General features: G+C 39.6%; 1 protein-coding gene across 20 annotated transcripts in view; it reads right to left on the bottom strand.

Moving 5' to 3' along the window:
• PEX5L (peroxisomal biogenesis factor 5 like) overlaps positions 1-12,513 on the bottom strand; it is a 212,967-nt gene that overhangs the window by 43,665 nt on the left and 156,789 nt on the right. For all 20 annotated transcript variants that reach the window (XM_070583197.1, XM_070583186.1, XM_070583191.1 and 17 more), the window contains one exon: positions 11,943-12,038. In XM_070583197.1, the coding sequence (XP_070439298.1) occupies positions 11,943-12,038 (96 nt within the window). The remainder of the gene's footprint in view (positions 1-11,942; positions 12,039-12,513) is intronic.

The following is a 12,513-nucleotide window of genomic DNA, read 5'->3' on the forward strand; positions in this document are numbered from 1 at the left end:
AGGGAAGAAAAACACTGAAGAGTGATAAAGAAAATCTGGGAAGAAGGCTAAGGAAAACAATAAAAAAACATTAAAGGATTGAAAATATACTGTTCTTAATAACTTCACAGGAACACAGATCCAGGAATGATTTTGGCAGAAACTGGAAAATATACTCCGGACAACATACCAGTAAGAAATCTTGCACTTCCTCCTCACTATTAGAACCTTGACAAGGAATTTGCTAAAGAGTTAGGTAAAGATTTGGTAATGAGAGAATTTAGTTAGGAGTGAGAAACAAAGGAAGCTGGTGATGTAAGGTCATGTAAGGAATTCAACAACCAATCCAATTCTAACTACGTGTTCTCTTTTCCCATCATGGCCTCAATTGCTGCAGCAGGAATTTAGATTAGACATAAAGAAAATAGATTCTGATTGAAATGATTGCAAGGCATTGAAATGGGTCACCTGGGAAAGTTTTGGAATATTCTGTCTTAGCAATTGCTAAAAATAGAACTGATGATACCCACACACTGCCCTAGGCAAAAGTGAAGAATCATAGACTTGCAGACCATCACAGCAGAAGACAGCCTCAGAAATCATCGAATCCAGAGGTTCCCAAATTTGTCTGCACATGGAATCACCTGGGGATCTCTCCAAAATTCGAAAACCCAGGCCACAGCCAGGGCCAGTGAAATCACAGTCTCCGGGGGTGGGACACAGGCAGGAGGATTTTTGGAAGCTCCTCAGTTGTTCCAATGGGCAGCCTAATTAGGGTACCATGGTTCTAACTGAATGGTCTCAGGTTATAGATGAAGAAATTTGCGACCTAGAGAGGCAAAGGGACTTTTCCAAGCTTGCAGCGAGTGGCAGAGGAGAACTACAGCCCAAGACGCCTGACCCTGATCTGACACACAGGGCATGTTTGAAATTAGCCTGAGAGCCAAATGGGTTCAGGATGGGCTATGTAAGTTCTTCCTGAGTAACGACGCAAAGCCCAAGTGTAAAAGGCCTGCCATGTGGAGTTAGTGTCACACAGCTGCACACCCATATTAGGGACTCTAGAGGAAGCTAGACGGGGAAGCTGCATCTGCTTCCACTCCTGTGGCCACTTCACTTCCATTATGCTTGGGATCTTTGCCTGAATGAGTCAGGACCTTACCTAAATTTACAGTGGTCTGTGCATGTGTGTGCACGTGCGCGTGTGTGTGTTCTCGCCCATCCCAGGCAACTTGAAGGATGCACAGCTATTATTTTAAATGGGCTATATCTTTATTATTGATCCAAATAATCACTATGATTTGGTGGATCCATAAAATCAAACTTCACTAAAGGAAGAAATGATTCCAACTTTGAAGACCATATTGTATTATTGCCACTTGGCCAGTTAAAACTAAAACCTAATTTATGAGGTGACCTAAATCTGATGCTCACAATTCATTGTCTCTTGATGATAGGTAGAGAATGAATGCTTTAGTATCAAAAACAGCTTATTCTGAAAAGGAAGACTATCTTTAGAATACCAAATGAGTCATAAGAAATGATTTAGACAAGGAAGTGGTGAATTTCAAATGTGGCTTTCTCAAATGTGTTCTTTACTTTGGGGCCTACATCAGTGGCTTCAATAAACACCCTGTTACCATCACAGAAATACATCTGAGTTTAACTGCAGGAAACACACTCAGATTGGTTTTATTCATTCCGTGAAAATGAAATCATTTTTTGCATTTAGGTTTCAGGATAGAGTGATCTATCTACTTCCTTTGTGCAGTCAGATCAGGTAGTCAATGCTGAATAGCTGCATTTTTTACTCCAGAGAGACCGGAAATAGAATATTTGACCATTCATCCCTTTTCTACGACTACTCAAGCTTTTTTCTTTTTTTAAATTAAATTAAATTTATTGAATTGACATAAAATATTATATTAGTTTCAGGTATATAACCGTGATTTGATATTTTTATACATTATAAAATGATCATCATTCTACGTGTAGTTACCTCTGACACTATACTATGTTATTACAGTATTATTGACTATATTACCTATGCTATACATTACATCCCCGTGACTTATTTTATAACTGGAAGTTTTTACCTATTGATCCCCTTCACCTGTTTCTCCCATTCCTCCACTCCCCTCCTCTCTCGTGACCACTAGTTTGTTCTCTGTATCTATGAGTCTGCTCCTGTTTTATGTTTATTTGTTTGTTTTATTTTTAGATTCCAAGCTTTTTGATGTAGGAAGCAAATGGATTTAATAAACATAATATTCTGATTTTTGGGCTTGACTTGAGGGTTTTTTTTTTAATCCATTTTTATCCTTTGCCTACAAGTTAACTAAGATAGGATAGCCCTGTAAACCGTTTATTCTCAGATTTCACCATGAAATTCAGCTTTTCACAGGAAATCAAATTCATCTCCAGTTATTTGCATGTGGCTCATGTATGGTATTGATAATTTCCAGCTATGTTTTAACACCTCTCTGCCTTTTACTTACTCTCTCTCTATACCACCAACCCTCTTGGTCCATTAAAAGTAGCTATCCTTGGCAGGTGTTACTGTGCATTTCAAAGAATATCAAGTAATTTTACTGTAAATTAAAATCAATATATTAAATAAAGAAATCTGATGTAAGAGAAGAAAAATACATCTCCAAACCAAATTTCAAGTTCAAGTAATTTTTAATATTGTTTACTATCTGAATTCAGAAGTTTCTCCCTTTATCAACAGCTCCAAGGGAATGTGCAAATGTGGGTTCTAGTTCTGTCTGCCAGCAATCCTCAGTCTGTGCTTGGGCAAGCCCCTTAGAAACTCTGGATTTCAGCCTCTTCCCTGTGGTGATGGGGTGGGGCTTATGAATCCCTGGTATGAGGCACAAACTCTAAGATGGCCTATGACATCGCTCACCGGACAGCACCAGAGGTTCCAGAGAAGACTGAGGCCCTCTAGAAACGTCATTAAGACCTGTGATGGTTAGTTTTATGTGCCAAGTTGACTGGGTTCTGGAGTGCCCAGGTATTTGTTTAAACACTATTCTGGGTGTATCTGTGAGGGTGTTTCTATATTAGATTAGCATTTGAATGGGTGGACTGAGTAAAGCAGATGGCCCTCTCCCATGTGAGTGGACATCATCTAATCTTTCGAGTGGCTGAATAGAACAAAAAGGTAGAAGAAGGGAGAATTCATTCTCTCTGCCTGTCAGCTTGAGCTAGGACACTGGTCTTCTGTCCTCAGACTGGGATTCCACCATCGGCTCTCCTCGTCTTCAGGCCTTTGGGTTTGGACCGGAATTGCACTATCAACCTTCCTGGGTTTCCAGCTTACAGATGGCAGATTGTGGGACTTCCCAGCCTCCATAATTGTGTGAACAAATTCTGTGTAATAAATCTCAATCTCTCTCTGTCTCTATCTCCATCTATATATCCTACTCGTTCTGTTTCTCTGGAGAACCCTGACTAATACAAGATCTAAGAGACTGACAATTGATCATCTGGGAGGAAGAGGTAGAACTGGTCACTCCATGGAAAAGGAGCACTTTCTTAATCAGTGGGAAGTATTCATGTGTTGAGCATCAACCATGTACCCATCATTGTATGGTATATTACATGCTTTAGTCAAATGAATAAAGGAAATTCAAGATGCTGCTCTGCCCTCAGGGAGTTTACCGATTCTCCACTGAACTCTGTACGGTTGTGTGTTTGATGTTTTACTTATTAAACCAACGAGCAGTTTAAGTGTTTGTCATCTGAAGAGAAGTCTCTCATCATCCAGAATTTTGATTTTATTTACAAAAAGTTTTTCAAAACCAAAATAGGCAGATAGCTCTACTGACTTGAACTAAAGACTAGAACTATTTTAATCCCTGACTTCACTGTTTGATAAAAATAGGGTATTTAACATGCAGATCTTTAGAGAATCTCTTTGAGGAGGAAAGGATAAAAATTATTGTCCTGGTCTTGCCAGTGGACAAACAGACGCCCAGAGCAGTCTGTAGCTGCTCAAGGCCGGCTCCGATAGCGTTTCTCTCTTCATGTCCACCCTCTTCTCCCTGACTTGCTCGGGAACTGTTTGTTGACGAGATCATGCCCAGAATGCAGATCCCGTATTTCTCAGATTTGAAGTTGAGGGAATTTACCCAAGCTACTTTTTGGTCTGGAGCCTGTCTACAAATATTTTGGTCTAGAAGACAGATCTGTGGATAACTGAGGTTTTGTTAGAATGGGTCAAGTCAAAGGTTTTACTACTTTAATATTTACACAGTGGATATTAAGGGACAGTGAGAGAATATGGTAACTACCTATAACACCGACTTAAAAAAATTGGAGGTAGACTCTAAATATCGCTTTTCCTTTAAATAGATCACTTATCCACAAATTTATCTAAGCCTATCTTATACCTTTTTATACTTTCATCCACATCACCTATGACGGTTTATCACGTCACTCTACAATAATTCTCATCAATACTTCATATTGTTTTTGGAAATCAATTTTTGTTTGTTTAAAATGGAAGGAAATTGAATCAATATGAGAGTAAAGTTGCCAGTTTCCCAATGAACACATGACACATCTTATCTTTATCTACAATTTGACGTGGGGAGCATGTTAGCTAACATGACATACTAAGCTTTAGGAAATCTGTCTCTTAAGCAGTAACCTCAAGATTCCTTCAATATTGCCCAAAGAATATTTTCACATATTTTCAGAAGATTTTTTTCTTTTTTGGATATTGAATTGAAGTCAGAACGATTTAAGTAGTGTTTAATCCACTAATCTCTTCCACCTACTTCAAAGAAGTGACACTGTCATAGAAAGCAAGAGGAAATATGAGGGGGTGGTACAGACAGATAATCTCCTTGGTAGGAGGGCACTCAAGTCAGCAGTTTCTTACATAATCCTATATTAATAAAAGCAGTTCAAGAATGGTCTCCAATTTCCTTCAGTCATTTAATATTTCTGAGATGCCTATCAGATCTATAGTACACACAGAATAACTTCAGGTGAAAAGAAATTTTCTATATGGAAAGAATTTTTAAGCTTATGTCACCAGAGCTGGGTTTAGCTGTTGTGTTGTTTTGAATATGGCATTTCCTAGTTAAACTTAACAGAGAGAGACAGAGGGTCATCCATATTTCTAGAACAGGAGTTGTTAGTATTAAACTCTTTCACTAGCCATGTTCTCAAACAGTAAATACCAATTTGCCTGTGATTTTTCATACAGTGCTGCTGGACGCGAAGTTAGCCTGAAGCCTGAAGAGGAGTTATCTTGAGGGCTGTGTTCTTTGAGACTGAACATAGAAATGGAAAGTTAGGAGGTAACTTTCAGTGAGGCTTGTTATGAAGAGAGGCCTAGGTACTGTGAGGAACAAAAGGCAATCCCTGACCAGATCCTTGGTGAAGGGATGAATGTGCCCCTAAGGAAGATGGACTGTCACAAAATCTTCTTTATTCATTCTCCCTTGAGGATCGGAGAAGACAGGTTGAAGACCAGTAGAAATGGGAGGGGGGATTGTTTGAAAAATTACATTCTAGACTGAATGAATACCTTGTTTCTGTGCTACTAGGGTAATCTTCCCATTTTTGTAATACTGAAATGTGTTGGGGATGGAGATGGGGAAGAGATCAGTGGAGCAGAACAAAGTTGGGGGGTGGAAGGAGCCCAGCAAAGCAATAATTATCTATCTGCTTAGCAAATTATCCCAACACATAGCAAACATTAAAAAAAAACAAACATTTACTATTTTGTACAATTTCTGAAGGTCAGGAATTTGGGAGTAGCTTAGCTGGGGTTCTGACTAGGGGTCTCTCATGAGGTTGGATGGAACAAAGCAGCTGGCTGGGGCTGCAGTCATCTCAAGACACAGTGGGGTTGAGGGGTCCACTTATAAGATGGCTCACTCATGTGGCTGTTGACAGGAGGTCTCAGCTCCTCACTGGCTGTTGGTAGAGGCTTTGGTTCCTCATCTGCCAAGGGTTCTTGTGACATGGCAGCTGTTTCTCCCCCAGAGCAAGTGATCCAAGAGAGAGAGCAGCAAGAAGGAGGCCACACTACCTTCTATGACCTAATCTGTAATGTCACACACCATGACTCCCACTTTATTCTATTTATTAGAAGTGAATCACTAAGGCTCAGGCCACACTTGAGGGGAGGAGAACTAAGCTCCATATTTTGAAGCGAGCATCAAAGAATCTGTGGACATTTTAAACTGTTACAAGCAATATCTCGAGCGAAGCTCAAAGGGAAGAGAAGTGGGGCATGAGAGGAGTTCAGAGCTCTAGAATTTAAATGTTTTAGGAGAATTTAATGGGTTCAATTAATTAGCCAAAAGGATTTAGAGTTATTCTTCTTATTCTTTTCCTTGCCTCTGACCTCTGTACCTTCCTTTGCCCATGCATCTTCATTTTTCCTCATTCATGTATTTCATTATTTCTTTTCAAAATTTGTTCCCAAGAATACCTCCCTCGGGGTAAAAGGAGAGCTGTGAAAACGTGGATTAAAACGCATACGGCAAGCATTATAAGAGTACTGGGGCCAAGTGAAATGTGACTTTGATTCCAGGGCCACAAAATTCATCTTCTATTAGCCAGAAAGCTTGTGATATTTCTTAAACACCCGTTAGAGAAGAGATGCTTTGCTGAAATAGATGCATTGGAGGAATAAATTGCTAATTTGTTCATTTATTTATCCAGCAAAAATTTGTGGGGCCTTGCTCGGCACCAGACTCTCAGAAAGGTGCTGAGAACATAAGGAAGAATGATCCACTGTCCTGCCTGTCAGGGGTCAAAGTCTAGTGTGGAGATTGATGCGTAAACCCACACTACGTGACAAGCTCTACCTGAGTGATTTCTGAGCTGCGTATATACCTGTGATTCTCCAAGCACTTTAAGGGCAGAGACTGTCTTATTTAATTTTCTATTCTTAGCACCCAGCACAGTGCCCGGCCCATAGAAGAAGCTTAAGTGTGTCTGATGAATTGGTTGCTAAATCCAGTTTATTTTGAAGGCCGGGGCAGCTAACCAGCTAAACATAACACCAGATGCTGGTGGGCTCTTTCCCTCCCTGCTAACGGAGATAAAGGAGATATTTTCGGTGTGGGGTTGCAGGTGTACCGGCTGCCCATTGACCTTCTCTGTCCTCTGCAGACACAGCACTGCTCTCTCTAGGGAGCTCCATTCCTGGAAGGCAGTTTCAGGCCTCACTGAGCTCTGGGCTCCTTCCCTGCCCCTCACTTCTGTGCCTCCGTGCGCATTGTTCCTAGGGACCTGCTGCAGCTGACAGCACATTTAGGATGCTGACTTGGAAGAAAATCCAGGAGGAAACATGGAGGAAGCTTCTCTCCCTTCTTGTTCGGGGGGATGCATTTTTTTTAAAGCTCAGAATTGGAATATTTGGCTCTTTGTCCTAAAATTATGATACTTTGAGCAGAGATGAACTTGCAGTGATTTTCCAGCAAAACATAAGATACAGAGGCAAAAAGCCTCACCCAGACAAGGCCTTACTCGATCTAACAGTTCAATTTGAGCTTGAGCAATGTCAGCCTTTGCATATAAACAGGTCCCCGGGTGATTTACAATATGCAATAACTGTGCACGTGGTGTTAGCTGTCTTTTCTCCAGCAGAAGCTATTGTATTTTAGGGTATTTTAGCTCAAACATTAGTTGAATTGCATGTTATCAGGTATTACTTAATACAAGTAAAACTAGTTTGGACCATGTAAAACAGAAAACATGCCTATCGTTACTCCATGGCAAGATTGGCTGGTGCCGCCTGAATTCTTATAAGTGTGTCTCACTGGCTGACACTGAGACCAATACAACCACAGAAGACACTTCAGGACAGTCCCTGGCAGAAACCTGTATGTCACAGACAGAACCATTTGTTTACAGCAGCTATGAAAATGCAGATACTAAATTATATTAGGAGGTGATGTGACACTTTATATGTAACAATAGATAGAAAGAAGTGTTGCCCATATTAAGTGATTAACAATCAGCCATCCATCCACTAATTCAACAAATATGTATCGAATACGTACTAGGTACCAGTCATTGTTCTAGATATTGGGGTACAGTGGTAAATGAGAGACAAGGCCCCTTTTCTCACGGAGGTTACATTTTCAAGTGGAAAGACAGACAACAAAAAGACAAATAAATAAAAACAGTCGAGAAAAGACCAAGTGACAAATACAAGGATGAAAAACAAAACTCTAGGTGCTGTGATAGCAGCTGGGTGGTCAGGTTCAGATTTTCTGAGGTGTCAACACTCAACCTAAAACTCGAATGACAAGAAGGGGTCTAGCACATGAGGATCTGGGGAAGAACATTCCCCACGGAAGAAAGATAGAGTGGGGACAGCAGGCAATGAGGTTGTTGTGCGAGAGAAAAGCGAGAATGGCAGCGTCCCTAGCCCATGAGGGGACTGAAGAGCAGAAAGAGCTGGAAAGGGGACCAGGTGCCAGGTCATGAGGCAGGATGATGACAAAAATAATTAGAGTTTAAGAATGGAATAGAGTGTGTGATGGAATATTGGCATCAGATGAGATAAAAACATAAGATGGAGACTGGAAAAATTCAACTTGCTCCAGGCATGATTTTCATCTAGGTCTTCCTAGTGTTTAGAACTGTCTCTGAGGAAGCCAATCTGCAGCACCATTCTTTATTTGTCTTGAAACGAAGGATGAGGCACTTTCAGTTCTTTTACGAATCTTATATCCCACTGGAGTGTCTATCGTTTACCTCATTTTCCTTGATTACCAACATAATACATGTTTATGATGGAACATTCGGAAAATATAGATAAGTTAACGGAAGACATAAAATCACTCCAAATCCAGCCACCCAGGAATAACTACTGTTAACATTTGGGCACGAACTCTTTTTATGCCTGTATAGTGCAGCAATTCAGAATATGGGCCCCGGAGTCTGAGTGAAAACCATAGCTTTGTAACTTGCTAAGCGAGAGTTGTTCATTTTTCAATCTATCTTAATTGCTTACAAAGTGCCACATAACTGTCTGCAATCTCTTTAAGTCGCAACTTTCTCATCTGCAAAATGGGAATAGTAATGTTACCTTCTTCACAGGACTGCGGTGAGGATAAATGAGGATCCATGTAATGCTGCTGACTCAGTGGCTTGCTCGCAGTACATACTCTAACATGTTAGATATTACGCTATCATCATTTTACAAAGTTAGGGTCATATTGCAAAACCGTCAGTATAAAAATTATTATTCTAATTATTACTAGACATTTTTACATGATCTTAAATATTTTTCTATATTGTAGTTTTTAATGGTTATATAGCATTTTACTGTAGAGATATAATTTAGTTAATTCTCTATTAGGGAAAACTCAAGCTGTTTCCAAATTTTCATGACTTAAAAAAATTCTACAGACAAAATATTGTGAACTTTCATGATTATGTCTTCAGGATAAATTCTAAGAAGTGGCTGGATCAAAGGACAAGACTCTTTGATGCATTTTATTCCATCTTCTACTATGAATTTAGATTATATTTGGATAAGAATGATGTCGGGAAGTAAACAGTCCACATATGTGGGCAGTTTTGTAGGTCTGATTTACCATCAGCTTAGTGAAATACTCTCTCCCCCGGACAGCTCTTTTCTCCACACCTATTCACACCTTCTGGTCGGCATCATCCTCCCTCATTCCCTAAGGAAGTTTCTCAGTTCCAGGTTTCCAGCTGAGCAAATTTGCTTACAATTTTCTGATTTGCTGGGAATTCTGTACTTACTATTTATTTCTCTTGAAGCCATAAACTCATAGGGTTTTAGGGTATTAGAAATCCAAGCCCTTCACCTTAAAGATGAGGAAACAAAAGTAGAGGGAGCAAGTGATTTGTCAAAGTTGGTCCTCTGGTCCCTGCTGTTGTTAGCTAGCCCATCAAGGCTGGCTCATTTCTTTATCTCAGGTACCTAGCTCAGCAGTCAGCACATGTAGACAGCCAGTAATGTTTGCTGAATAAACGACCGTTTGAAGTAACTTAGAGCCTCCTAGGATTTTGTAGCTGGAAAAGACCATAGAGGTGCAGAAAGAGAGGCCTATATTGGTTGATAAGATGTATGTTGTTATTTAGCTACTACTGGCAAGTTGGAATAACAGCTCGGGTCTCTCAATTCCCACAAGGGACAAGGAGAAGCCAGGAGAAGACCAGGCTTCGTGGGACGAGGTGGGTGTCATGTAGAGGAGGTTTCCAACCAATTCTGCCTTGTTCCAGAGAGGGCAAAGCCAAGACTAAGCAAAACTGGAAGTTGCTGGCAGGCCAATTTCAGGATAATACAGAGAAGAGCTTTTTAATAGTTAGGATTGTCCAAAACTGAAATAAATTTTCTTGAAAATAAATGAGTTTCCCCTAATTGGAAGTGTTAAAGTAGAAATAGGGCATGTTTGAACAGAAAAAAATATTGTTTTGTGTGCCTGGTTGGGATAAATGACTTCTAAGGTCTCTATCAAAATTCAGATGAAATGATTTGTGAGTATATATGTATATACACACACACACATAGATAGATAGATAATTGCATAATTTTTTCCTTGTTGATATGTTACTTTGTAATTCTTTTGAGTGTGAACCCATTATCTTTCTCATTATAAATGAGACCAGATAAATTCTAATGTCTTTAGTGACCCAAGATTCCATGGTTCTAAACAATCTTCTTTTTAGTGCTAATTCCATGTGCTGCACACAGTAGGAGTCCAAAAGATAAATTTAAATCAGCTCTTAAGTCTGGAAAAATTTACATTTAAGATAAATTGAACTACAGGCTCCAGGCAGTTGAACAATTTGATTGAACTCAGCTGCTCGCAATCAAATATATCAGTTGATCAAATTCAAGAGCTCGAAATATGCATTAACTTTTTTTTTAACTAAAAAAAGGTTAAAATTAAAAGAAGAAATTTGGGTGGATTGTATTGTGATGAGATAAAAGTGTTCTTTTATTGGGTTTCTGAATGATGATATGAAATTATGGCTGAAATTATTTCTTAGAATATAAAGAATCCTTTTAATATTAAACTGAAAATATGATTTAATTGCACTTTAAGTATGAAGTTACTGAAAGACTGCCCACAGTATAATAATTTTATCCAAACTCTAGTGGTAAGACAGCCACATAAATGAACCACGTTACAGGAATACTTTCAATTTCCAAGGTTTCCTATCAGTAGTAGACATCGAGGTCCTAAGAAGTTCATACTTGGGTTCGGTGAAAAGCTCCACTCTCAAATAGTAACCAAGCAAAGCTTTGATGAGTATCATAGATCGCATCTGTGATGGACTCTGCAATTCCAACCAGAAGGAAACCGGTAAAAAACAGCAAAGGTTGGTTTTCCGGGCTTCCCTTTCTCCTTTCTTTCTTCCTCTATCTCTTTCTCATTAGAAGGCTAAATAAGGAAATTAATGTTCAAATTAAGTATTTCATTTGATTTATCAACATTGTCATTGTTTTGGACACTCAGCAGTAAAAAATTAAGACTCAAGTCAAGATGGGATATCCGCTGGCTAGAATATCTCAGCCATGGCTTTTTCATCCAGTTAGGAAAATTATAATACTTTAGAGGCAGCAAGACCTTCTGTGTTTCAGACATTGTGCTAGATGCTAGAGAAAGAAAAACATCAGGCAGGAACCTTGGCTCCTTACAGAGGCATAGCAAATCTATAGCATCAGTTCCTCATGGAAGCCAGACGAGGCTCAGAGTTTTTTCTGAGCCAGGACTCCAGTCACTGCTCATCTATCACAGAATTGGCATCCGAGGGATATCTATTAGTCACCCCTGGTGGGAAGTCCAGGTTCTCTGGTAACAAGTCTCATTCTAACAATCATAATCTTGGTTATTTTGTGTCCATAAAGTAAGACCCATTTCACATGTATCCTGCTGAAGTTTGATTTTTTGAATTCCACTCTGAGAAACAGGAAACAGAAAAACAATAATAAAAAACATTACCTCCACTGCTGCTTTTGCCCTTTCAAATTCCTCTTCTAAGGAGTGGTTTCTGGAAAGCAATGCACTTCCCCAGCGCTGGTCTTTGGTCAGTCGAGCCTGAAATAAGCCAAACACATGGTGTTATAATATTGGAATCACATAATACAGAAATACAAACATTTTTCTTTTTTCCCATATTCCCCTAGAGTTAAAGAGCCACCAACAACTGATATCATTTTTGGAATACTTTGCAAGCATGATGTTGCCCAAATTGGGATGGTGCCAAAATGTGTGTGAGCATGCACGCATGATTCTTCTAACAGTGGGTCTCAGCCCTGCTCATACTAAAACCAACACCCGGGTCTGACCTCCTAAAGATCTTATTTTCATTGGTCATGGTTCCAGGCATTCACATTTTAGTAAGCCTCCCCATCTGATTCTAAGACACAGCTGTGATGCAGAACCTCCATTAGAAGGCTAGACCTGGAAACTGATATTTGAGCTTTCAGCTTATTAGGAGGTCCAGCCTCAGGTAAAAGTGTGAAAGCTGCAGAGATGGAAGGTGCCTGCTAGGTCTTTCTCCTTATAAATA

This window comes from Equus przewalskii, chromosome 18, assembly GCF_037783145.1.
Source record: "Equus przewalskii isolate Varuska chromosome 18, EquPr2, whole genome shotgun sequence".
Taxonomy (NCBI): domain Eukaryota; kingdom Metazoa; phylum Chordata; class Mammalia; order Perissodactyla; family Equidae; genus Equus; species Equus przewalskii.